Source organism: Budorcas taxicolor, chromosome 3 (genome assembly GCF_023091745.1).
Source record: "Budorcas taxicolor isolate Tak-1 chromosome 3, Takin1.1, whole genome shotgun sequence".
Taxonomy (NCBI): Eukaryota; Metazoa; Chordata; class Mammalia; order Artiodactyla; family Bovidae; genus Budorcas; species Budorcas taxicolor.
The window spans coordinates 48,951,845-48,979,272 of NC_068912.1; the positions used below are offsets into that span (position 1 = coordinate 48,951,845).

The following is a 27,428-nucleotide window of genomic DNA, read 5'->3' on the forward strand; positions in this document are numbered from 1 at the left end:
ATCTCCATCAATGCTGCAGCTCACTCCCAAGCTTACTGTGATGGCCATCCCCCTGGGCATTGTCTGTGGTTTCACCTGTGCTAATGAGCAGAAAAATGACATAATCTTTCCTTCTTCCCAGCTGTGTTCTCCTTAATAACTGTTTGACCAGCCTGTTTAAGGACTGACCCTGGGATAAGGAACAGCTTAAGAACTTGAGCATGTGATCTTTAACAATATTTACATTTTATTATTATTTTTTGTAATTCAGGTTTATGGTTTTACTATGAAGGGATCTTTTAAAACCTGTTCTTAGCAGTTATTTTTAGCATGTATGATAGTAAAGCAGATATCTTTGTTGGTAATGTTGCATTTATTGTTGAATTCTGTAAGTAGTTAACTTTTCTTTTACTTATTAAATGGTTGGGTGTTGGAGGCAGTGCTGGCTACTAAGAGTCCAAAAGTGAATTAAATGCTTTTCCTTCCTGTGTGGAGTCTAATAGGATATAGACCATGCATAAGCAGAACTTCAATATTATACTGTAAGTACAGTAATTATTGTGAGGAAGGTGTGTGTATATGCATAGGGTGCGGTGTATTTTGCCAAATAGACACAGAAACACCCAAACTTTCGAGGCAACAAAACTATTAGACTGGTAGGTATTGGCCAGTTGCAGTATTGTGTAAAATAGTTGCATGTATCAGAATCCTGCCCCTCATACTCTCTCTCACTTCATGTGGTAGCTAATGACTTAATCTTCGATGTTTAATATTGCCGATGCCGCATTGAAATACACTATTAGCCTCTCACTTCCTGTGTGTCGTGAATGGGAATCTGTTTTAGCTTGATCCGTATTTTCTCCCTCTCAGTCCCAGCTTCCCTCCATGTGTTGCTCATCGTTTTGTATGACACCTCCTTAATCACAAAAGTTTTATTAGTTACTGAAGCTCAAATGGTTGGGTTTGTCAGTGAGCTCCAGTGAAGGTAATTTACTTCAGGTCACAGCTATGGTCTGAATGAGTAATTAAGGAGCCAGCAGCTTTGGGTGCTTTAGTGTGAAACTTCTAAAGTTAGTTAACTTGCATTTCAGATTGCTTCCAAGTATGACCATCAGGCAGAAGAAGACCTCCGCAACTGGATAGAAGAGGTGACAGGCATGAGCATTGGCGCCAACTTCCAGCTGGGCTTGAAAGACGGCATTATCCTCTGCGAGTAAGCCTTGGTCCTGACGTGGCTGCTCTTCCAGTCCTCCCTGTGACCTCTGTCATGCCTCTTGCCCAGTCCAGGGTCTCAAAACCTTGATATTCTGCAAATGTTTTTAATGCTTTCCTTTACTGATGTTAAAAGGACCAACTTTACATTCCACTCCTTTGTTTGTTATTCCAATAAATACGCTGTCACTTAATGCTTTTCCTTTCAGACTCATAAACAAGCTCCAGCCAGGCTCAGTGAAGAAGGTCAATGAGTCCTCGTTAAACTGGCCTCAGGTAACAGCCAAATCAGCAACCCCTGATTCTAGTTGGTTACTCTCTATGCAGCAAGAACTTGGTTATAGTTTTTAAATAGACAATTTAGCAGAAATCTGTGCACATGACTATATTTGGTTCTCTTATAGTGTTACTTTTTAAATGTTTCCATAATTACTTAGAATTAGTTCTGTGATTCTTAGATGTTTAGCTTAGAAGTTTTCTTATTCTGTATTTAGTCTGTATACTCTCAGGAGTTGACACAGCTTACACAGAGAAATACAACCTAGACCACAGGATGAATAAGGGAAAAATCAAGGAATATTTAACATAACCAAGGGTGGGCCGTAGAACATGGTATTAACCTTAGTCTTCGTTATGAATGTGTATGATTAAGTAAAATTGAGTCTTTTGTCTTGAGCATGTTTTGAGATATGAGAATAAACATTTAGTAACCACATATTTTTTAACATTTAAACACAATAAATTGTGCATTAACATAATTTTGTACCATTTGAGAAAGAAAATTCCAGTCTTGGATAGTTCAGACACTGAATTCTTTAAAACATGTAAGGAAGGTCTTGACTTTAAAGAAAAACCCTGACTGCTTAAAAAGACCATTATGTAATCTACTATGAAATACTCTTTCCCTTTTTCTAAGAGAGCTACACTTACTATGTATCTGGTCATGAATCCTTGCCAAGTAGCTTTCTGCCTTGCATCTTGTATTTAGTCATAAAGACTTAAAATTCCTAGATAATATGAATGTCAGTGTTTAGCTCCAAAAGTTATATGCTTTTTTTTTTTAATAGTTGGAGAATATCGGCAACTTTATTAAAGCTATTCAGGCTTATGGCATGAAGCCACATGACATATTTGAAGCAAATGATCTTTTTGAGAATGGAAACATGACCCAGGTTCAGACTACGTTGGTGGCCCTTGCAGGTCTGGTACGTGTATGTCTTTAATGGCTGTTTAAAGAAATCCCTACTACATTGGTGATTAATTGCGTCTTTGCCCTCATGGGAATTCAGGCTAGGCCTGTCTCTCTGTAATTATTAGCTTTGGAGAAAGGCTGCTGACATCAGCTGCCTAATACTGGATAGCTTAATTAGAGTACTCACATTTCAGAGATCTCTAGTGTAGTCTGAGTGGCCGTAGATATTTTTTTCACCACAAGCTTGGGTCTTACCGAACTTAACCTTTATCTATGGACCATATAGTTTCTCTGTTGTTCCTTCTGTAAATCTCTGTTGGCAGAATCTCTGTGTAAGTGTTCCTTTTCAGTTAGTGTGCATATTTCTGTGTAGGCCAAAACAAAAGGATTCCATACAACCATTGACATTGGAGTTAAGTATGCAGAAAAACAAACAAGACGTTTTGATGAAGGAAAATTAAAAGCTGGCCAGAGTGTAATTGGTTTGCAGGTGAGTAATGTGGTATTGGGACCTCCCTGGTGGCTTCAGTGGTAAAGAATCCACCTCCAATGCAGGAGATTTGGGTTCAGTCCCTGGATCAAGATGATCCCCTGGAGAAGGAAATGGCAACCCACTCCAGTATTCTTGCCTGGAGAATCCCATGGACAGAGGAGCCTGGAGGGCTACAGTCCATGGGGTCGCAAAGAGTTGGACACGACTGAGCGACTAATACTTTCACTTTTTCATTCTTGCCTGGAGAATCCCATGGAGAGTAGAGCCTGGCGGGCTACAGTCCATGGTGTTGCAAGAGTCGGAGCTGACTTAGTGACTAAACAACAGTGATGTGGTATTGTTTATTATTTTTTACCATCCAAAGTGTCTCTTATAAGTAAGGAATAGATATATACATTTTGCGGCTTATACAATTTTTCTCCATTTAAAGCCGATTAGACGATGATGGTTTTAGAAGAAACCTCAGACATGTCCTCTGACTTGGTAATTGTTTCTCCAGGAAATGTTTTTTTAGTCCTAATTACATTGTCCTAGTTTCCAAGAAAACATATTTTATAAATTCCTAAATGTTATTGACCAAATGAAGCAATTTTACAAAACCTCAAAGCCAGTCATTTATTTACCCTAAAGCATGGTTTGTCAGTCCTGGGGAGTTCTTCATTCAGGTATTTTTTTCCTTTATGTTGTTCTCTCAGAGAATGTCACAAAAACACCACTGCTAAATGCCTAGTATGCTGAGGGCTTTTCTATCTGATCCTTTTAGACACAATGCCTCTCTGTTGATTGAGTCAAATGAGGTGGATCTGTTCATTAATTTCAGCTTTATTGGAGTATAACTGACGATGAATTTTTTTTTTACACAGTACAAAATTGTACTGATGGTGAGAGATTACAAATATGAATTTCCAAACTGGAAATATGAATTTCCAGTAATCAGTTATTTAAATTATGATAACTGATTACTCAAAAAAAATACGATAACTCCGTAAATGGAAATAGTAATGAAAAGATGATAAGAGTTCAAAGATTAAGGAAAACAAATCAGGATTATAAAATACTGTCAGCTTGATCCTAGTTTTATTTTTAAAATGCACGTGCATATTTGTGTGTGTGTGTGTATTTATACGTATATGTATCTGGATATATACACAGAAACAAGATACACAAGAGAATGTCTAAAGGTTAGAACTATAGTGATTTTCCCCCCTTTCCTTTTTGCTTATATTTTTTATCTTCTCCAATAAACAGGTTTGACTTGTAATAATACAGCTTTCCTTTAATAGATCATTGTTTTTAAGGACAAAAGCCCAACAGTAGAAATGTGTCCCCAACTAGAACAGGGTATGCTGGTTAGCCCTGAAGCCATGTTACTCACAGTGGAGAAGAAAAGTTAAAATTTTCTCTGAACATGGTTGAATTTAAACTCTTCATTCTGCCTCTCTATGTCTAATGATATGTGAATTAGAGATATAAAATATAGCTTTTTTCCCCTAAAAATGTTGATTTTAATGACACTTAAGCCCTTGCTAAGCTGCCAGACAAGACACCTGGCATTTACTATCACATTTTATACAAAACACATCTGGAGTAGAAAAGCATGTTGTTGAGCCAGAGATTACTCTGTCCCTTTAAGTGGCTGAAGCAGGTACTCCTTAATTTGGTTGCCTGTGCTACAGAGTGTGGGGGAAAGAGTAGCATAGGAAATTATTCACAATTCTGCCATTGTCGTAATTTTGTGTGTGTCTGTCCTCTTCCTATGTGCACATTTTTATCTGATTATGTTGTGAGGTTTTATATCCAATGAAGTCTTTGAAATTTTTCTTTTGCAAATGAGCACCTTAAAATTTTATTTGTAAAAGCATAAAGGTTTTGTATTTAGTTAATGGCAACCTCAGCTCTGGAGGGGACTTGTCAATGGCGTCCCTTCTAAGAAATCTTTTTTAGCAGAACAGAAAGTTTGGTTGTGTCAGATAGATTGTTGACTTCTGATAATTAGTGATTTTATTTTTAACTTAAAAGATGGGAACCAACAAATGCGCCAGCCAAGCAGGTATGACAGCCTATGGGACGAGGAGGCACCTTTATGATCCCAAAATGCAAACTGACAAACCTTTTGATCAGACCACAATTAGCCTGCAAATGGGCACCAACAAAGGAGCCAGCCAGGTAAGTGATACCTTGATTATTCTTGTTTCAGAGAGTACAAAAGGGCCATTTAAATTCACACTTAACCTTATTCTTATTAACCAAGTTCAAAGTGGTTATTTTTGTGCGATATATATAGAGTATACTCCTTGAGGAAAGTAAGATTTGCTGAGAAAGCAAAAGGATCAAAGGGCCTTTTCTGTAGCCACATAAGTACCGTGTGGCCCACGGCTGTTAACAGCAGTAAGAATAGCTGGCATTTCTACCAAACCAGAAGAAAAAGATACTTTTTTTTACAGTGTTATTGCTCCAAATCCAAGTGAATTGCTCTGACTTTTATTTATTTCTAATGCTTCTTAGTTTTAAAGGAGCCCTCAACAAACTTGGTAGGTAAAATTATCTACAACTAGCTATTTTACTATCTATAACAACTATTTTACAACTAGCTAGCAACCTGGTAAATGTGTGAACAAGTGGATGGAAAGCAGCGCAAGGAGAATGCTATTAATAGTATTCTAACACTATGCACGATGGAAGTATTTCCTGTGAAAAACAGGTCACCAGTACCTCGCAAGGAGGTGTACCCGTGACTTACATCAGAGCAGGACACGTCTCATGTCCAGCAGGAGTGGGGATAAGGTTTGGGGAAGCGTTTCATCATGACCCCGTGAGGCGTGCTGTTGTTGCCCTTTATGGAGCTTGTCCTGTAGATGGGCTCTGTCTCAGAGCTGCCACTCAGGTATTTTTTACCGATTAAATCTGAAGCATGTGCTTGGCATAAATGAAGAGATGAGGTGAGTTACCAGCCTGTGAAAAGGCGGGGAGTAGATGTTCTGAGATGGCTGGCTCTTTGGCGCCTCAGAGCCTCAAGTCCTTAAGGACTGCTCAGAGTGAAATATTTTTTTTAAGTAATAATATTTTGAGAAAGATATTTGCTTTACACAGCAGTAAGAATTTTATATTACACATTGTGTCCGTGTGTGCTCAGTTGTGTCTTGACTCTTTGCGACCCCCATGGACTGTAGCCCGCTCTTCTATCCATGGAATTCTCCAGGCAAGAATACTGGAGTGGGTTGCCGTTTCCTATTCCAGTGTGATTTTTGTTCAATGTATTACAGACTTTTGAAATTGGTAACCTGGATAGCGTGTATGGTCATAGTAGGCATTCAGGTATAACTATTAGGTATGCCAGCATTATGCCGGGTTTTTCTATTCTTTGTGCCCAGTCTTCTCCCTGGGCACAAAGTAGGTGGTATTGTCTCCATCTTGTGCCTGAGAACCCTAAAACTGAAAGTAAATTAACTTGTCTGAGGCCACAGAGCAGTGTTATAGCAGAGCAAGGACTTGAAGGGAAGGACTGACCTGGCTTGAAAGCCAATGAATATTAGTTTGTAAGAGAGATTCAGCATCGAGATATTTTGGTAAGCTAGCTTTACCCCTGAACCAAATGAAAGTTATTAGTGTTCACGTTCAATGTGCATTTCATAATTTAGAGACTATTCACAGGAAAAGATTTTAGCTGCTGTTTTGACTTTGCTATGCTTTAATACTAGGCGGGAATGTTAGCACCGGGTACCCGAAGAGACATCTACGATCAGAAGCTAACATTACAGCCCGTGGACAACTCGACGATTTCCCTACAGATGGGTACCAACAAAGTCGCTTCCCAGAAAGGAATGAGTGTGTATGGGCTTGGGCGGCAAGTGTATGATCCCAAATACTGTGCTGCTCCCACAGAACCTGTCATTCACAACGGAAGCCAAGGAACAGGAACCAATGGGTCAGAAATCAGTGATAGTGATTATCAGGCAGAATACCCAGATGAGTATCATGGCGAGTACCAAGATGACTACCCCAGAGATTACCAGTATGGTGATCAAGGCATTGATTACTAGGTTCACAGAGGAGCTCAGTGTTTAGCCCATTGTTCTTATTCGGTGAGAACCAAGCTAGCCTTGAGTAATTTTTATCTTGTCTTCCTAAAACACTATTATGCTTATTGTACCTAAAGGAACTATTGCCTTACATACATTCCTTTTTCCTTTTTCTGCCTCTTCCCTAAATAGTTGCCTTTTAGTGCTGTGACAGTTAAATCCTACAGCATAACCAGGAACTCACATATGAAGTAAAAAGGAATACTGTGAAAGGGGAGTACTCTTGTACAGTCAATTCTTTCATTAAAAATCTATGCATTTTTACAGTCCTCTACTTAAACTGGTATTTTCAAACAATAGGAAGCTATTTTTTTTTTTTTTTTACAGTTTAGTATCTTGTTTCTACATGGAAGACTAAACATGCTTATAGCTAAATGTGGTCTTTGCCAACTAAATTTAAGATGCAGCGTTTTAGAAATTTGCATATCAATGTTTCTACAGTATTGTTTGCTAATTTTTAAATAAAGTCCTGATCAGTGTGCATTTGTGATTATATGTGTACTTATTTTTTACCTAAGCCGACGAGATCTTTTCCGAGTGGTGTTTCAAAAGGAGCATGTACAAAACCGGCCTGCAGACATCAAAGTCTGGGGGTGCCTTTGCTCTTCCTGTTTGTGCCAATGTATCGATGTAGAATTGCTCTGTTTTCCTCCACTGTATTTATTGCTGCATTTCTCAGCATAAACCTATCCCATTGTATTTTTTATAAATAAATATTTTTTTTGAACATTCATATGAGCCACAGGCTGATTATTTTTCTAGCTAATTTCAGATGAGTAGAGTCAGACTTTTTTTTTTTTTAAGTATTCTTTCCCAGGTATTGTTACAAGATACTTTAACATTTCTTTACTGAATCTACACACCATTACTGGGACTGAATGCTCTAGACAAAGCTTAAAAAAAGGAAGGGACCTGCCCATGGCACATAGGAAATGCCACCCAGGATTCAAACTATCATTTGACCCTTTGCTTATTCCATTGTGCTTCAGCTGCCTCTACCTCATTCTAAATCCAATTTGGAAAAATCTTAAAATCATCTTGGGAAACACTGGGGATGGGGTGGGGTGATTTTATGTTATATTCTAGGCTGAATGATACTAAGAAACATCTGGATTAGGAATAGGACACGCTGTTTAATAACAGATGAGGGTTTATAGTAAGTTTAGCAAAACCTATGGCACCCCACTCCAGTACTCTTGCCTGGAAAATCCCATGGATGGAGGAGCCTGGTAGGCTGCAGTCCTTGGGGTTGCTAAGAGTCGGACACGACTGAGCGACTTCACTTTCACTTTTCACTTTCATGCATTGGAGAAGGAAATGGCAACCCACTCCAGTATTCTTGCCTGGAGAATCCCAGGGACAGGGGAGCCTGGTGGGCTGCCGTCTATGGGGTTGCACAGAGTTGGACATGACTGAAGCGACTGAGCAGCAGCAGCAGCAGCAACCTTCGGTTATGACATGGAGGAGGTCGAACATCTAAGTGTTGTAATGATAAAAAAAATCCAATCATGAAGAAGAGACAGGTGGTTAACATACTTTCAGATGTTTTCTCAGCCAAGTGATTTCCTCCGATAGCACTGGCTCTCTCAGGCCTGGGGGTGAACCGTGCCTGCTTGTTTTTCGCTGAGGCAGATAATGAGGACATAGGGGTGTCTGTACCCACAAAAGCAGCCCAGTTGACTTGCTCATCACACAACAATGACTAAGTTTTACGCTTCAGAGAAACTGCTCTGTAAATCCTTTTCTTAAAAGGAGACGAGTTCAACTAATTCGATGGTGCTGTTTAAGGGAAAAGTCATTATCTGCATCTGTTATAGGAGACCTGAGCCACCGCGGCAGTTTTCTGCCCTCCGTGAAGAGGGGTTTAGGGAAACATATTCACTGTTTGCCCTGCCAAATAAGCCAGACTGCCTGTCCTGTTAGGAGAGTGGGTAATTCTGTTTACCTGTTCATCTAGTTGAAGCAAGGCTGCCCATTAATATGTTAGATGTTCCTATTTGTTTAAAGCTTTAAAAAGGAAAAACAGCCCAAGGACACCCCTCCCCCCATTTCTCTACCCACCACTGAATCTAAACCTGGGAATTGGGTCCAGGCAGAACTTGAAATCTTCCTCTAGGCAGTCCTCAGGTGGGCCGGGCTTGGAAACCACTTATGCAGAACGTTTGCTCATTTCTACGAGGTGGCCTTGTACTTTGAACAAAATTTAACTTCACATCTGATTAAACTTGTGCCTATTCTATGCCATGCCCATCAGGTGGTAGTTCCAGTTACACTTTTGGTTTTAATTGTCCCTAAATTGAAGAATTGTGCTTCGAAAAGCTGTAACATACATAGCTCATTTCCAGGAGTGGAGGATTAGGAAGAAGTTCTCTGTAGTAGGGCAATATTCCAGAGATTTCTGCCAAGGTTTATTGATTGTGAGTGAGGAAGTCCTTTTCAGGGTGCGCTGAAATGAGTATTTACATAATGTGCTTTTTTTTTTTAATTGACCTCATAAACAAGGTCTTAAAAGATTTTTCAGTCTCATTTGGTACAAAAAAGGTTGCATACTTTTTCTGTGGTTCTAGTGTTGTAACGTGGTCAAACAATGGGGACAAAAACAGTGGCAAAGAACTGGGGCCACATTGGGCCTTATCGTTTATTCTGCGCACAGCTCTTAGGAGAAGGAAACTTTTTCAGGTACAAATACCTGATGGGCACTTATCTCACAATGGCCGGAGTTCTGTTCCCTCTTCGCTTGTTAATGAGTTCTTGTTTCTCTGTGCCCTTGTGTTTAATTTATTGATCCTTTTTACAAAATCCTGAAAAATAAAAGAACGAGTTAGACCAGTGTTCTGTATCCACACTGATTGGCAGTCATTTACATGGCCATATCATTTTGGGGAATTTTGTCCTTAAAGTTTTCCCTGTTGAACTAAAATATCTTGGGGGGTAGATTTCAAAGTGGGTTTTTAATCAAAAAAGTGTAAATTATAGAAAGAGACCTAGTTAACTTCCTAATACCATAAGAACAACCATAAGAAGCACGTTCTTTGGGATACATACCAAATATGTTAAAGTGTTGTATTTTTATGATCTGTTGGGAGAATGATACACTTATTTATGAAACTATAGAAGTGTTTTTAAACATCAGTGCCTGGCTGGACTAAGGAGTGCTTTGCATTCTCTGTTTCAAAGCAGAAGGGCCTTAATGCCTAGATTTTATGGTAATCGAGTGAAAGAAAATTGTTAAAATGTTACTTGACAGAGACAACGGAAAGAGATGAGAAGATTCATTCAGCTGTTAAAATATCCCTGTCTACACAGGATAAGGCAAATATGCAACAACTGTGTTGCAAAAGCTGTTGGGAACAGCTGCCTGCTATTTCCAGATAGGATGGGGGCTCTACTGAGGGTGTGGCTTTTCTCAACCTTGTGCCCTGGTTAACAAAGGGCCTCAGAATCACAGATCTGTCAATAGTGGCCTTGAAGGTGATTGGTCTCCATGAGAGTGGGCGTTCCCTAAAATACAACTGGTATGACATGATATTTGGGGATGCAAAAATACCTTAGAAAAAAGATCAACTGTGAAAGCTCCGGACCATACAAAAGGCCAAAATAAGCCATTAAGACCAGTAGGGACTTGGATGGCTACTGCACCCAAAATACCTTCTACCCTGGGTCATTTACTAAGTGCTTAATTGTTCAGCTTCACTTTTCTCCAGGAAGGTTTCAATAAGGGAGGTGGGATCAGCCTCAGAAAATACAACGCAAATCTCACTCTCAGGACATTTGGGTCTTGTGGAAGCTCACAGAGCCTGCCTACCTGGGAGAGAAAATAAGCTGGGTACCAGCCTCCTTTATGTGCGAGTCTTAAACACTTTTGAGATTATGAGGATGGAGGTTGAAAAAGGAAATGAGATGTTTACTTACCAAAAATTCTTGGTCCATAAAGTAGGGCTTTTCTGAGGATCCATCATTTGTTTCCAGATCAACAGCAAAACACAGGAAAAGTGCATCCAGCACAGTTTCAAACACAGATAAAAAACTGTGGGCTACTAAGTAGGCAAAAAAAGCAACCAAGAGCAGTGGGATTGCCCACACCTGAAGCACACGGTGGTAGTTAAATGCCATCAGTCCTCCAAAAACTGTGAAACACACCACTAACACCTGTCCAAAACAAGAGTTTGTTGAAAATATCTATAAATTGGTTAGGATATTGTAGAAAAGATTTTTGTCAGGGATAAGCAATAGTTTCATATATGTGCATATGTGGGGGTGTATATGCCTTCCTATAATGAGTACTTGTCAGAAAACTGGATTCAGTAATATAGGAAGAAGAAAAAATGAAAAGCTATGATGATACCAAAAGAAACCCCAGTTAATCTGGAGAATGGGAAGAGTATATATACTTTCATTTTATCTATGCCTAATTTTTTTTTATTTATGTAGATGTAATGGTACCTCAGGGCTTCCCTGTTGGCTCAGTGGTAAAGAATCTATCTGCCATTGCAGGAGGTGCAGGTTTGATTCCTGGGTCGGGAAGATTCCCTGGAGAAGGAAATGGCCACCCACTCCAGTATTCCAGCCTGCAGAATTCCCATGGACAGAGGAGCCTGGTAGGTTACAGTCCATGGGGTCACAAAACAGTCGGACTCCACTGAGCAACTAAACAACAATGGTACCTCACAAAATTTTTAGTCTGCTTTCTTTTCTTTTACTAAAAACTACAATAACCATCTTCATTAGAACAGTTTTTTTAATACACCCTCATTTTTAAAAAACAATCATGCATCAATCCATTGAGTGGATGTACTGTAGTTAAACGTGCGATTGCTTTTATCCTGGGGATTAAAGTGGATGGGCTTTCCAGTGCTGGTACAGGGATAATAGGATAATAGGCTTTTGCTATATGTAATTGCTATATTTCCAGGAAATGATTATAGGCCGTGAAGAACCTAATTCTTTACCAGACAAAATGGAACCCCCTGGAGCCTTCATTGTGCTTGGATATCCATAAACCGTCATTGTGCTTGGATATCCATAAAGATGGATGTGAATCTGCATGCCACTTCATTAAAAAAAAACCATCTGTAATTATGTGTTCCTTTTGAGAAATACAAGAAAATGAATTACTGCCTAAAGTAAAACACAAGTCTGTTATAAAAATGAAACCTCTTAATAAAAATTTTTGGAAGTAGCTATTACAAAATGTATCACCCGCAACCCTACCAAGCAAATGTAAACAATATTATCCATTTAGATACAACTACAACTTGGATTATTAGGCTGTTTTAAAAGGCATAATCAGTTTGTGCTTCTAGAGTACTGTCACACGAAAAGTCTCTGGGACCCAGCTGTGCCTTCAAATATATATGCAATTAGCACACACCTGTGAAATCCAAGCGTGTTCTGACTTGTTCCTGACGGCATTATGACAGTGATGCGCTGGAGACATACGCCAAATGCCACAGGAGCACACAGTGCTAAACAAGGAGTCACGAGTCCCCGTGTTTGGCACTGGCACAAGTGGAGACTAGAGCTCATTCACTCTGGGGCCACGAGAGCCACCGGCATTCCTGTCCTTGCGGAGGCATGGCTGGAGGGGCACGGATGGCTAGCTTAGAAAAGTGAAGATGTGGAAGGAGGGTCAGGATGTCTGTCTGTGAAACTGTCTGTGAAATTCCAAGAATTTGAAAGGCAGTCAGGTGGAAGTAGGACGAAGCAAACAGGTGTGTGCAGAAATAAGCCCAGTGAGTGACAACTACACGGAGAGAGACGCTAGCCAGTGTAAAGAACCTTCAACCTGAGGCATGGTCAAGAAGGGGCTGGAGTACTACTTCTACTTCAGGGACTCTAACCTACAACCTGGAAAGGGGATGTTAGTTTTAGTTTGTAGGTAGGAAAGATGAGGTTTTCACAAGATGACATACAACTCCTTAGAAAAAGACGACAGCAGGAATGCAACTGGCTCCATCTGAGATATCAATAATTCTGTATATTTAGGAAATTAATGCTCTTAGTAATGTAGACATTTCATCAGGTTTTAACACTATGCCCATACATTTTTTTTTAAAAAATATTTATTCATTTATTTGGCTCTTCTGGGTCTTAGTTGTAGCATGTGGAATCTAGTTTCGTAACCAGGGATTGAACTCAGGCCTCCTTCATTGGGAGCGTAGAGTCTTAGCCACTGGACCACCAGGGAAGTTCCAATTTTCATATATTTTTATGACAACCTCTATAAAACATTTATTCTCTGAAGTCATAGAGTCTTCATTCTAGATATGAAAAAGTGGGATCACAATGGATAATAGCTAAGAGTAAAACCAAGATTTGAATCCTGACTCAAGCTACTGTGAAATCCTAGCCAAACTATTAAGCCCTAGTTTCTTCACCTGTAAAACAGAGATACTTCACAGGATTGATGATTAAATGAGAGGATGAGGCCCAGCACAGAGTAAGCACTCAGGAAACAGTTCTCCGTCAAAGTCATGTTGTATGGCTTAATTTTTGGATCCCAAGTTACTTTACTATTTTAGTTAAGATATCCTACCTTTCCTAGAAAAATTATGAAGTCTCCAAAGCAGTTAACAGATGTAAAATGACTTGAATTCTTGGATAAGAGTTTGAGAGCATCTTTTGCTGATGTACAAAAATCTGTCCCATTAATGGCAGTTGTAGTGTATGCATTCTGAAATAAAAGACAATAGTTAAAAACATGATGAGCTTTACTGTTTTAAAAATAATACAATGCCAGTACAGAATATATGCAAAATAATTACTATAAACCCACTATCTCTACCCATAACAGTCATTTCAAAGTCCCTTTCAGTCTCTGGAATATATGCACATATATTTTCACATAATTGTAGTAAATGGAAAAGAAATATTTCTGGTCAATACGGTAGATTAAGTGACAAGTGCTACATAACTATACAGTTATGCATATACATAGCAGAGTTTGAGGGCAAAGAAGTTTAGGTACTAGACACAAAGCAGACCCTGCCTGATCGGGAGCACTGAACCACAGGGACGCAGTGGGCAGGGAATCAGGTAAGGGCTGTAGGAGTGAGGGGCTGGGGTTGGACCCCTTGTGGGTAAGAAACTGCTCAGGCCCATGCCAGGAAACTGAACTGTCTGCACAATCACAGAATTTATACTAAGTCATTCAAGGAAATTGGTCAAGAAATGCAACTTCTGCCTGGGACCCCTGAAATGACTAGGGTCTGGGCAGAAGCAGAGGAAACCATATCCCCCAGGCCAGGGAATGGTGGAGCCCCACAGATAACCATACTTGAAGAAGACTAAGTGTTCGCAGGAAAAACTTATGAGGAGACTCAAGGAAATGAACAGAGCCTCCACCAAGAGAATCTGCACCTTGAGAACAATCTGAAATAAAGCATTCGAAGAAGTATGTTTAAGATGTTAAGGAGACTGAAGGAAGAGTGATCATAAAGAATGACAGTATGGTATGAAACATGAAGAGGCAGAGTAGAAGACAAATGGGACAGAAACTCTAGAAGTGGAAAGACATACAGTTTAAATGGTGCAGTGCCATTGTTATATATCTGACTTACGCTACATAGGAAATAAGCATCTTCATGTTTCTCCTTGACTTTTATTATTCTAATTTTTAATAAATACATTTATATCAGGAGTGTGTATATGCATGCACATATGTAGCTAGGACATATTTAAACTATTTGAAATATTTGCTATTATAAAAAACTATGCAAGGAACATCTTAATTTCATGAATTTTGGATCATTTCTTAAGGATACATTTCCAGAAATGGGATTACTAAATCGAAGAGGACAAGTGGGTGTATGTGTTCATATGAGATTTCTTGGGTCATTTTTCCAAAGTACCTTTTCCTTATAACTATATGGTAATTTCAAAGCCATCTATTTACATTTCCCCTGAAACCTTTAAAATGCTACTTGCACTGCCAGTTTACAATAATTTATAACTTCCCTGCGAATATTACCTGCTTCGGTTTTGCCTTTCCTTTTGGCTTAAAGGATGAAAGTTTTATTTCATGATATAAAGCTAATCCTTCCATACACCCATTCAAAACACCGTAAAGAAACCAACTTGGAGTCTGCTGCAGTAATCCAGCCCCCAGTGGTGCACGTCTTAATCAGAGCGAGTTACAGAGGAGAAGGGGAGCAAGGCCGTGGAATTATCTTTTATTTTTTGGCTATGTATACATTGCTATATTTAAAATGGACACGCAACAAAGACTCACTGTGTGGCATATGGAACTTCATTTAATATTATGTAACAACCCAAATGGGAAAAGATTTGAAAAAGAATAAGTCCATGTACATGCACAGCTGAATCGCCTTGCTGCACACCTGCATCCTAACTCACCCTCTCTTGGTAATTCCCTCTTCCCCACGGTCAACTAGAAAGGAATATTTGGTTCTCAAAGATGAAAGATTGGGTATTCACCTCCCCAGGGAAGGCACCCTGCCTGCCTCAGCAGGATATTCTCCGTCAGATGTCAGATGAGGTCCCTGCAGAAGCGCCTTAATGGTATTCCACAAAGAACTTTGGATTTCCGACTTACAACAAATGCATGTAAAATTCACGTTTAAAATCTCAGACTGGCAGTTGGCAGACTTAAGTCCACTAGTTTGAGGACTTAAGTCTTCAGAAGTGATATGAAAATGCATTGCTCATTATCTGATTAAGCATCTGTGATCATATAAGATTCTCAGAGCCCTCACCACCAACTCAACATCCTGAAGACATACGTGCGGGGCAGGTAGGTAAATGACGGAATCAGTCTTTTACAGACTGAAAACCAAGGTCAAAGGCATTGCCCCAAGTGCTCTGGAACATCAGGGAGCTTTTTTTTTCATTCTAACTTTCTGGATATGACACTGTCAAAGGCTATTTTAAAAGCATGGTGCTTAAGGTAAGCACAGGCCCTGTCGGCAGGTAATCTCTGGGTCCAAGTCCCAGTCTTCAGTCTTCACCACTGACTGGCTGTCAGTTTTGGTTGATTTACCCCCTTGTCAGTCTTCAATGTCCTGATCTATAAAATGAATTATAGCACCTACTGCAAAGGGCTGTTGGGAGGATTAAAGAACATTTTCCCTGTAAAGCATTTAGCAAAGCACAGGCACATAGAAAGCATGTAATAGAGGGTGGTTATTTTCCTCCAGACCTCACCAATGATGATCTCATTTACAACTGGGAAACACAGAGGCCATTCTTTAAGCACTGAGGTTTGGAAAGGACCGGCGGTTTTTTCATCTGTAGGCTTTAATCCCTCACATTCGCAGGGACCCAGGAGAGACAGGACCTGCTTCCCAGATGACACCCCAGGTCCCCGCATGATCTTGCTCAGCAGCAGGGCCACACGCCACTCGGCCTCTTTCTTTGGATTCTGTCCTCAGCCCCCACCCCTCCACGTCTCCTCTTAAACTGCGGTTCTTGGTGGTCTCCCTGTATCAGGCTGGGTATACAATTTCTGTCAAGATTTCCTTTTCCTACAGATCACAGCCTTGTAGTCAGTTTAGCACCACTGCTCATAAGCAATAAAAATAGATTTTATTCCTTGGCTAAAATAATTAAATGTTAAAATGGTACTTTCTCACACATGTGTTGACTCCACAGATCTTGGGGGCCCGTAACCATTTATCTTTTCTTTAATGTATCATGCCCGATGAAAGAGAGCATTAAAACCACTCTGACAGGGAAATTATATATATGCCTTCCTGCCGCTACTGCACCACTAGTATTTTACCACAAGGTTCAACCCTGCGTGCTGCAGAGAGACCTAGAATTAATGGCTGAATGAGGAGCTGGGGGAGGGAAGAATCACTAACAATACAGGATATGGATTGAAAATTTCTGCAGTTTCAGCAGTAGCTAATTTGTGCTTATTCTGAGAAGTGTTTCCTTGTCAGGCAACTGGAAGCTGGATGGCAGTAAGTGTCCAGTGCTGTAAGTCTTGGCTTGGAGCACTGGCATCTTCCTGGGATGACAGAATGCTAAAGTGATCTGTAGACCCTAACAACACGTTAGGAAAGAATTGATACAATAAGGAACCGAGAATACATTGTGTTGGTGGTCAAGGTTAATCATGAGATCCTGAAACAAGAAAAAACGAGGTAGTGGCACCAGGCTTTTATTACCAGACAAAATTCAGTGTGCATGCTTCTTTAGCATGGCTGAACAACTGGACGTGTCTATGCCTTGAGATGGAACCCACAAAAACACAAAATCAATACAAGGAAGGTTTACCCACTTGACACCTCAACACTAGGTCCCACTGTCACTCTCTTGCCTGGGACTGAGGACTCCCTGCAGGTACAGGTGGATTAGCTTTCAGACTCTCATGGACGGTCCACCAGGGTCTGTCACAAGCTGCAGGGGAGGGTGTGGAGGGGGGGCTTGTATGCTGGGAGGACTTGTGAATAATGAGCTACAACTCAAGCTCCAGTGAGAGAGCAGGATAGTGGAGTGGAAACCCAGCCAAAGGTGAGGGGAGGAGGGCTCATGGGGGAGGGGAAGGGGTGGAAGATGTCATAGAACTGGCATTGGGCTGGCTTCCTGCAGGGGACGGGGGTACATGGGGCCAAGGCGCAGCAGGAGACAGTGAAGTGAGACTCAGGGGTCAAGCAGAGAAGTGCGCTGGGACTCCCCCAGACCCGGACTTCAGCAGGGCTGAAGCGTCATGCTGTGGAGCAAGGGGGAGGACAGGAAGGCACAGTCTGTGCTTCTGGAAGCTGCCCCGTGAAGGCTCAGGGCAGATCTCTTCTCACCCTCTTCTGTTGAGCCAGAAAGTCCTGCACCTCCCAAAGCTCATTCTCACCAAAGCCTTTGGGGGGCCCCCAGACACCTCCACTGGGCCTCCTGGCTCTGCTTGAGTTGTACCTAATGCCCAGTTGTTAGGGGAAGCAACTGATTGAAACCGCCCACGCTGGCCAGGCACCATAGTAACCATTTGCATGAGTTGTTTTATGACAGGAGGTCCTGGTAAGGAACATGGAACTAATAAGCCTCCACCAACCGGAAGAGTTGGTGTATCCTTTTGAACAAAAGGATACACCAACATGTCCGACCACCTCCCAGAATCCTTCTCTCTGGCATCCATCTTGGCTGAACAAGGCGTGCACCACCAGGAAAGACTCTGAGTCAGAATGATTGACTAAAGACAACCCGGAAACTAAGCCCATCACCATAACACCCGAGACTGCAAGCCATGTGACAGAGCTGTTCTCCTGGGTTCCCTTACCCTCCTGCTCTCCACCCGGGCACCCTTTCCAAATAAAATCTCTTGCTTTGTCAGCACATGTGTCTCCATGGACAATTTGTTTCTGAGTGTTAGACAAGAGCCCAGTTTCAGGCCCTGGAAGGGGTCCCCCTTCCTGCCACACACTGTGACTACTCAAACTGAGCACATTGGTATCATTAACTATCAGAAACCAGGGGCCAGCTTCCCCCAAAATGAACTCTTCTGTGGGCAGAAAATAAGAGTATGAGGAATTAAACTCATGCCAGGTACTCTGCCCGCCTCTGCCCCACTTCAAGGGATGCCTTAGGGATATGTCTGCTTGCCAGAAACCTGGAAGCAGCTTCCTAATTTGTTCCTGTGGCCTTTTTTTTTCTTTTGCTATCCGTAGGCAGGTGTGCAACTTCTGTGTGTAAATAAATAACTGAAAACGGCAAGCACTCACAGAGTACATACTATGTGCTAGGCCTTGTTCTGTATTCCTCTGAAAACATTTAATCCTCTTAGCAACCACAAGTGGATGATGAGAACTAGAGCGCAGAGAGGTTGGGTAGCATACCCCCTGACACACGCATGCAACCAACACTGCATCACTTACAAGAAACGGACCTCTGACTCATTCAGGCCCATCAGGAAAACATTTACTTTGAGCTGTACTTGGTGCTTCCTTCCAAAAGATTCAAAATAATAAAGTGGTGCTCTCAGGAGACATATCATTAAAAAGACCCAAGGATGTGGCAGGATGGGTTAGTAGAAAGAGGCTGGGTTCCTGTTAACATTGCCTCCACAGACTGGCTCACCAGCCCCACTGAGTAATGTCACTTCACACTAACACTCGCTCTCAGGTTCTCGCTAGAGATGCTTCATGTTGGTACAGCACTTCAAAGTGGACCAGGCACCCTCCTGCCATCATGTTGCTTGATGTGCTTCTCACCACAACTCAGTGAAATAATCACCATGGGTATATTATTCCCATTTCACAGAGAATTCTTATTTTTGAAGAGAAAGGAAAGAGATTAAAGTGTAATTTTAGGCAAAAGAAAAGTTGGATTATTTCTTTGATTCACTCTGAGAGTTGTCCAAGAATTGCAGCTTTTACACAGAAAGCACATTTTCCCTCCTTAACTCAAGCCAGAAGCCAGCCCAGTCCACTCTGCGTCCTTCATCAGCGAAGGGCAGCCATTAGTCCGCCTATGAAACTGAAGCGGGCCCTTCTTCTGGTGGCGGAACTGTGAACCCGAGCTTCTGTTGACTCTTCAGAAAGGTAAACAGTTTCCCTCTGCACAGGAGGAAAGGCGTTTGCCAAAAGCCCTGCCGTGAATAGTCAGCTTTATTTCTGGAGTGCCTTCCTCACAAAATCCTGATATTTATTAACTCAAAATAAAACAAGAACTATGAAAACAAACCCGAGACACTGGATGATGAATAAATAACACTGGTGTTCATGCTTTCCGAGGGACTGAAAGAAATACAGTGAAATCTGTGCCCAGAGCCGTCCTGGTCCTTTCTGGTGAGACTTGTAGGAACCATCGCAAGTGACTTTCCTCTCAGCTCCGTCTTTATCATAAACACATGCTGAGGAAGAAGGGGCACAGCCTCCGGGCCTGGCATCTGCCGCTCGGATCCGTCCAGGAGTTCACTGCTCACCAGTTACTCAAGTCCAGGGAGATGGGGAGTGGGGAAACCTGCCAGACCCTTCGGGGTTGGGAGCGGGAGGCGGGTGAGGAAGAAACTTGCCTTGGCTGGGGCCTGATACTGCCAGTAAAGCCAGGTGCTAGTATTCTTGCCTGGAGAATTCCATGGACAGAGGAGCCTGTGGTTGCAAAGAGTCGGACACGACTGAGCAACTAACACACACACACGCACACACACACACAGAGGCAGTGTGGTCCTGTTTGCTCCTTTAAAATGTATTTTCCTTTTGCTTATTTTTTTAGAAGAATGGCTCTATCATTTGCATGCTTGTCTTTAAAGAAAATCAATCAACATAGAGACAAACAAGAAAGCAAGAAAAAGTTACTCTGACTCCTCCCCTCAGAAATAACCATTGCTAATATCACGTGGACTTCACCCCAGTGTTTCCCCACAAAGCTATACAGCAGGGAGACAGACAGAAGAGAGGATGGATGGGCAGGTAAGCATGGGTCTTAAAACCGGAAACAAAAAGTACTGTTCAATGAAAGCACAAATGTGAATTCGACTTTAACAAAACGAAACTGAAACTGCAGGACTATTTGAATGTCAGACAAATGTATCTTCACACACAAGACTTCAGTTTCTAAAAAAAAACAATCTTTCTAAAATTATTGTGAAAAATGTTAAGAGGTTAGAGTGCTTATTTTTTAACACCATGGCTTAAGTTTCAGCAGCACGAATGGTGAAAGATGAATCCTCTGTTTTTTTCCTGCCTCCCGAGTTTAGTGTGATTCGTTATTGCTGTTACCTTATCAGAAGTTTGAACATATACAGCTTCTTCCATAGTGACAGTCTTAATTACTGGGTGGCATGTACGCAGCGCAGCCACTGTCTCTGCTGCCTGACACTCAGCTCTGGGCCAGCTGCTCTGACTCCGTTCAGCAGGGCACGGAGTAGGGGGCTGGGGGAAGCCCTCAGCTGAAACGTCCTCTCTGTGAGGCTCATGCACACTGAATGCATAAAGGAAGATGCTTTCTGCAAACCAAGAATGGCCTCCAAATAATTCTTCATCCAAAGTCAAATTCAATCCATTGGTACATTTGTTCCTTCAGTAGAATGTTAGGATTAAAAGGTTATCCCAGATGCCACCCTGGAAAACCGTTTCATTTGACTAATGAGGAAGCAGAAGTCTCAAGAGGCTAAATGATCAGGCAGAGGTGACAAAAAATGGACATGAATCAGATATTCACAGTCATGCCCTCTCCTCTCCCCACATCCAGAAAAAGCCAAGTCAGGCCAATGCATCTTGCTGAACTTGGCCATCACTGATATGCTAGCAGAGTTCTGCGCCCCTCCAGGGAAACCCGCCAGGACAAGGATGCAGTGCTTAGTGGTGAGCAGGCCCTGGATACACGGCTGTGCAGGAGTGCCGCCTGCCTCCCCCAGGCCCTTAGGGAGGGCTCTCCCTGCTTCAACCTCATCTGACCTGGAAATCATTGGTGGTGGAAAAGACGGAGGCAAAGGGAGGCCTGGGCATCCATGTGGCAAAAAGTTGTGGATCTGGGCAAAGGGAAATATAGGGGATGGGAAATACTCCTACTATTTTTTGACGTTAGGCTTTATTAGAAAGAAGACTAAATGGATTGGCTGTCCCTGGTGAGTGAAGACCATTAATTTCCTCTCCTCCTTACTCTTACCCTTGACAGGGAACTCCAGGCAGCTCGGTGAAGCCAGTAGGGCTACAGACTTGAAGTCATAGGATCCCCACATAGCAGCTAGCATCCTGGGTAAGCTCTTCAGCCTGTGGCCTCAGCTTCCTCATTTGTACAGTGGCAGTAACACCTGCACGGTGTCCTTGAGAGGACAAACTTAGACCATGTATGTACATGTTTACCAGGGTGCCTGACAGACCATAAAAAAATGACTTCTTAGGTGGCACAGTGGTAACGAATCTGCCTGCCAATGCAGGAGACGCAAAAGACACAGGTTCGATCCCTGGATTGGGAAGATCCCCTGGAGGAGGAAATGGCAACCCACTCCAGTATTCTTGCCTGGAGAATCCCATGGGTAGAGGAGCCTGGCAGACTATAGTCCATGGGGTTGCAAAGAGTTAGACACAAAGGAACAACTGTCTGAGCTGAAATGGCTATGTTTTTCACAGACCCAAGTAAATTGGTTCTCAAGAGAATGTCAAACATCTTTGATTTGAAGCTCAGGCCTGAGGAAATGGCAAGAGGGAGATGGGGAACAGAAATGGGAATGTTTACATGTTTTCATATATTGCACACTTTGGGGGAATAATTTCTAAGTCAGGCGCATGTCCCTTTATGAACATGCTGTTGATGGGAGTGGGGCGGACGAAGCAACAGTTGACCTGCGAGGCCTGCTGACAGAGAGCCTGGTAATCGATTGAGAGGTTGCTGCGTGCGGGTAATCACTGCTCTGTGCATGCTTGGCCCAGCATGCAGTGGAAACTCTCTTATAAGAAAAATGCTTCTGTTTAAAGACACTGGCTGTAATAACAGATCTCTCCTTCCTGAAGCTCCAAGGACTACTTGCTCTTCCATTCTGGCCTCCTCTAACCACTAGCACTTCTGCTCAGAAAGCAGATTCCCTAGGTGAAATGCTAGTGAATCAGTCAGTCCTAGGTGTTGTCAGGGCAGCTCCAACAAGCGAAGGCACCTCTTATGAGCTTGCATTTTTCTTTATTGTCTCCCTGATATTCCTAGCAGATGCTCTAGGCTGTGAGAAGGCAGCACAAACCAGGGCTGGTGCTGAGAAAGCAGGGGCTCATCCTCCCATCCAAAGACACGCATGGAGGGTGTGCCTCTGCTGGGCACTGGGCACTGAGCCAGGCTGACAGGTTTGTGTTCTTGGACCTCACGAAGTTTCTTTATTGCTGCCTTGATGGAGGCAAGATGTTGGCAGGGCCAACAGTCCCCGAGGGCCCTTCTTGCCCCCTCCAAGATGCTTCCTGATGAAGTCATCCGGCCTCAGCTGTCTCACTCCTTGGATGAATGCAAGTCTAGCAAATGCTTCTCCCTGCCCCACCCCTGTGCCAGCTGAGGCCTCCTGGACAAGGCAAAAGGAGGAAGAAGAATTTCAAAGACTGGATCCACTTGACAAAACTTAAAGGAATTTTCTAGCCCTGCCTAGATAAAAATGCTAACTGTGCCAAAATGCTCTTAGTCACTTCCTCTCCTATTCTTCACAGACCTCGTTTCTGTAGTGTTGGTAGAGGTGAGCCCTTAAATGGAAGGAGGACTGTCTAGCAGTCCCCAGTGTGTGTGATGGTTCACTCTGCTCTCACGACTTCTGTTTCTCTTCCTGCATCGGTTTTCTCGTTTTTTGGTCTGTCTGCCTCATTCCCACAGGACTCAATCTGTGGCTCATTCCCCCAGGTGAGGGGAGGGAGCTGGGGGTAGGGTACTAAGCAGACACTCAGTGTGAAATTCTCACTGGCTTTTGATTTCCAAAATTTTAGCTCTCTAAACCTTTCCTACCAGTGAAGAAGGTGAAGGAAGGGGGTTCCCAACATGACCCCAGTGTCTGGGAACAAAAGGTGGGCATGGTCTTCCTCTATCCCCCAGTTAGAAAATGAGACCCCATTGAACTGGGGAAGGAGAGAGAGAGATCTGTGGGTTCCAAACACATGTCCAGGTCTGCCTTTTTTTTTTTAACAGAGCATGGTGAAGTGGCAGGACTCTAAATGGAAGTGTCCATCCGTAGGGTCTGGGTTTACTGGGTGGGAGGGGGTTTCAGAGACCTGGGGCTTTCAGAACTAAAATCAGAACAATCTCAGGCAAAGCAAGAGGGTTGGTTACTGTACCCACAGGCACATCTAGGCAGATAGGGCCATAAATGGCCTTCCAGAAGACTCCTGCTTCCCCAGCAGGGCCTGAAGGAGCCATGAGGATAGGAGGATGTATGTCTCAATGGCAAGCTGTGTGTACTAATGCCCCGGGCTACCTGATACTTTGTATAACACCATGGAGGGATAGCCCAAGAACAATGGATTAGACTTTCTGCCAGTTCAGTGGAATGGGAGTTCACAGCCAGAAATGAGGTTGAGAGTCATGATATAATATTTCTTGCACATCTGAGATTGTGGTTGTGGTTCACACCCGTGTGGAAGTCAGTCAAAGCTGAGACTCACATGGTGGCAGCACCAGCCTGGAACACCGTCAGGCTCTAGCTTGTAGCAGAATGTGAGATCAGTACCTGCCACATCAAAGTGGCTTTTACTCCCTCCACCACTGTGACGCACACCACCTTCCTCTTAAAAAAAAATTATGAATGCATTCTCTAGTCTCTGGCCAACAATCAACACCTTCTCCCAACAGGTCTAATGCCTAAGACAAAAACAGTTGGGGAGCAACAGCCCCTTAGAAGGGTATGGCAGTGAGGAGGCGAGGGCGTGTCTTCAGAGGTGGGCAGTCTGAGCCTCGGACAACAACTCTGTTCCAGAAGCAGACGCAGATAAAGAGAAATGACGTGAAGACACCTGCTCTCCATCATGAGGAAGATTAGATTTGAGGTAAGAGCTAGTTGATGGTTTAATTTCATTTCCCACACTAAATGAATTTGGGAAATGTCAAAGCTAATCTATAATCTTTCTGTTTCTTAAGCACTTAGGATAATGTTGCAAACTTGGATTGTGAAGTTCTGTCTTCCAACCGAACCATCCCCCTGCCTGGCCCCGACCTGGGCCACCATCACAGATGCTGACCCAGCCTCAGTTGTAAGTGTGGTACCCACAACAGGCACTAGACTGCGGGTGTGAAGAACACAGGAGGAGTCAACAGGCGACCGCCTCCACCTCAGGTCAAACACTGTTCACTGGAGCTCAGTGTTTGCACGGGTGACCTGCTTCCTTATTTATAGGAAAATTGGATTTTGCTGACTCAAAAGTCAGTTTCCATAGATCAAAGTTAAAACCACAGGCCACCTCCCTCAGCATTTTTGCAGCATGCCTAGAACATGCCACGATGGGAAGGGACAAAGAACGATAAGGCACATGTCCTGAGAGTTTGGAGGGAAGGGCAGAGCACAGTCTGGCTCAGCACTTTGGGATCCACCTGCCCCTGGGAACACACCTTCTCAGCTTATTCACTGAGTTTACAGGGGAGACTTCAGGAGCTGGGTACGCTATTGGCTGGACCTGGGAAGAGAATGGTTTGGTCTCTTCGTTTCAAGGGTGAAACATTAATCACCTGCTTTTACAATGCACTTTCCACCCCAGGCATTAGATATTCAAGGTGGTATTTTTAATCTTCATCTGCTGTCTCTTGGATCTCTCTGTTCAGAACTTTATTAGGAAGAGGGGGCGACTTATTAGGTCCCCAAAACCTTAACACTCAACTCTTGTACTTTCCTTCTGTGTAACCTGGAACCTCTTGATCAAAGTGAAAAAGGAGAGAGTGAAAAAGGTGGCTTAAAACGCAACATTCAGAAAACTAAGATCATGGCATCTTGTCCCAACACTTCATGGCAAATAGATGGGGAAACAGTGGAAACAATGACAGACTTTATTTTCTTGGGCTCTAAAATCTCTGCAGATGGTGACTGCAGGCATGAAATTAAAAAACGCTTGCTCCTTGGAAGAAAAGTTATGACCAACCTAGACAGCTTATTAAAAAGAAGAGACATTACTTTGCCAACAAAAGTCTGTCTAGTCAAGCTACAGCTTTTCCAGTAGTCGTGTGTGGGTGTGAGAGTTGAACTGTAAAGAAAGCTGAGCACCGAAGAATTGATGGTTTTGAACTGCAGTGTTGAAGACTCTTGAGAGTCCCTTGGACAGCTAGGAGATCCAACCAGTCCATCCTAAAGGAAATCAGTCCTGAATATTCATTGGAAGAATTGATGCTGAAGCTGAAACTCCAATACTTTGGCCACCTGATGTGAAGAACTGACTCATTGGAGAAGACCCTGATGCTGGGAAAGATTGAAGGCAGGAGGAGAAGGGGACAACAGAGAATGAAATGGTTGGATGGCACCACTGACTCAATGGACATGAGTTTGAGTAAACTCCGGGAGTTGGTGATGGACAGGGAAGCGTGGCGTGCTGCCATTCTTGGGGTAGCAAAGAGTCGGACACAACTGAGCGACTGAACTGAACTGAACCTGGAGCAAGTTGCTACTTAACCTCTCTGAATCTAAGTGTCATCTTCTACTAGAAAAAGAAAAAGGGTGATAACTGTACCTTTCTCACAGGATTATTTATGAAGATGAAGGGAGTTAATACATGTGAAGCAGTTACAGCTTGGTGCTTGGCACACATAGTGCCTGATAATTGGGAGGTATTCCTGTCTTGAGGAGCTGCACACCTTGTATGTGTGTGTGTGTGTGCACATGTGCGTGTGTTCAGTCATGTCTAATTCTTTGTGACTCCATGGAGAGTAGCCTGCTAGGCTTGTCTATCCATGGAATTCTTCAGGCAAGAATACTGGAGTGAGTTGCCATCTTCTCCTCCAGGGGATGTTCCCGACACAGGGATAGAACCCGTGTCTTCTGCATTGTCAGGTGGATTCTTTACCACTGAGCCACCTGGGAAATTGCTGCACACCTTGGAGGGAGCCCAATAGTTGCATCCCAGGAGCATTTTCTGATTAGCTGAGGGCTCCCAACATAACTCACCCTTCCTTCCCTATAACAAGGCCATCATTCATTCAACAAACAGTAACTGCTTCTCTGAGAAGGTAGAGGAATTTCAAGTCAGGAAAGACAGATGGCAACTGTGTACTGGGCCTTTCCCCAGAAGGACGAGAGGCTGCGGAGGCCCACTTGGGGCAGAAGGCTTTAGGGCCACACCCTCTTGATGTCTGAGCCTTGCAACACACCCACAGCAGGTGGGAGCTGGGCTCCAGCAAGCCTGCTCCCCAGGAAGCCACATAAAGGCAGGGTCCTCAGTCCAGCAGGTTCTGAGCTACACACCAGGAAACATGAGGATACAGTCAGTTTTCTCCCAGACAGTCTGGGGCCTCTGATAGATAGATGTCTCAATTCCTTTCTATCTAAAGTCAGGACAGTAGCATTTGGCACAAAACAGCTGGGCTATGAGGATTACCATCATCTATAAATGGGCTTTAATGTAAATGATCATATTGACACACGTGTGTGTTTCCTTCTACCCCATGCTCACACAGAGGCATCTCTCCAGGGCTCTCGCCGTCAGCTGGCCACCCCAGAATAGCTCTAAGCCAGTCGGCGGGGGTGGCAGGATTCGGAACCGCCACTGTCATGGAAAGGACAGCTGTCTGGATGCTCTGTGATGAGGCAATGTCAACTACTCCAAGAACCATGTCCTCTTAAGAACCTTTACATCATTTTCATAATCAACCTGGAGGAATTGCACAATATTCATTACTTTTCTTTTCTGAGCTGCACATGCTGCTCTGGGGAGAAGAGAGGAGTCCCTGGAGGTTTGCCAGCTGGCTAAGGATGAACCAAAACCAGACACAGAAAAGTCACCGAGTGCCTTCGCTCTTGATGGACTGTGAGAAAGAGAAGCATTGAAATCGAGCTAACTTCAAGGGAGGTGGTGGGGGGGAGAGAAGGTTTTTGGGGTTTTACAGAGTTAAGTCTGCCACAAAGCCTTAGATGACAAAG

At 42.9% G+C, this 27,428-nt stretch overlaps 2 protein-coding genes across 2 annotated transcripts in view; one reads left to right on the top strand and one right to left on the bottom strand.

Moving 5' to 3' along the window:
- The window catches only part of CNN3 (calponin 3), a 30,044-nt gene extending 22,367 nt beyond the window's left edge, over positions 1 to 7,677 (top strand). Inside the window, exons 2-7 of the mRNA XM_052637147.1 lie at positions 1,071 to 1,192; positions 1,401 to 1,467; positions 2,259 to 2,396; positions 2,757 to 2,873; positions 4,896 to 5,042; positions 6,575 to 7,677. Coding sequence (XP_052493107.1) covers positions 1,071 to 1,192; positions 1,401 to 1,467; positions 2,259 to 2,396; positions 2,757 to 2,873; positions 4,896 to 5,042; positions 6,575 to 6,916 — 933 coding nt within the window. The 3' untranslated portion in view covers positions 6,917 to 7,677. The remainder of the gene's footprint in view (positions 1 to 1,070; positions 1,193 to 1,400; positions 1,468 to 2,258; positions 2,397 to 2,756; positions 2,874 to 4,895; positions 5,043 to 6,574) is intronic.
- Positions 7,678 to 9,660: 1,983 nt separating this feature from the next.
- The window catches only part of SLC44A3 (solute carrier family 44 member 3), an 83,107-nt gene continuing 65,339 nt past the window's right edge, over positions 9,661 to 27,428 (bottom strand). The window contains exons 13-15 of the mRNA XM_052637614.1: positions 13,491 to 13,628; positions 10,868 to 11,104; positions 9,661 to 9,756 (exon numbers count right to left, since the gene is read on the bottom strand). Of these exons, the coding sequence (XP_052493574.1) occupies positions 9,661 to 9,756; positions 10,868 to 11,104; positions 13,491 to 13,628 (471 nt within the window). The remainder of the gene's footprint in view (positions 9,757 to 10,867; positions 11,105 to 13,490; positions 13,629 to 27,428) is intronic.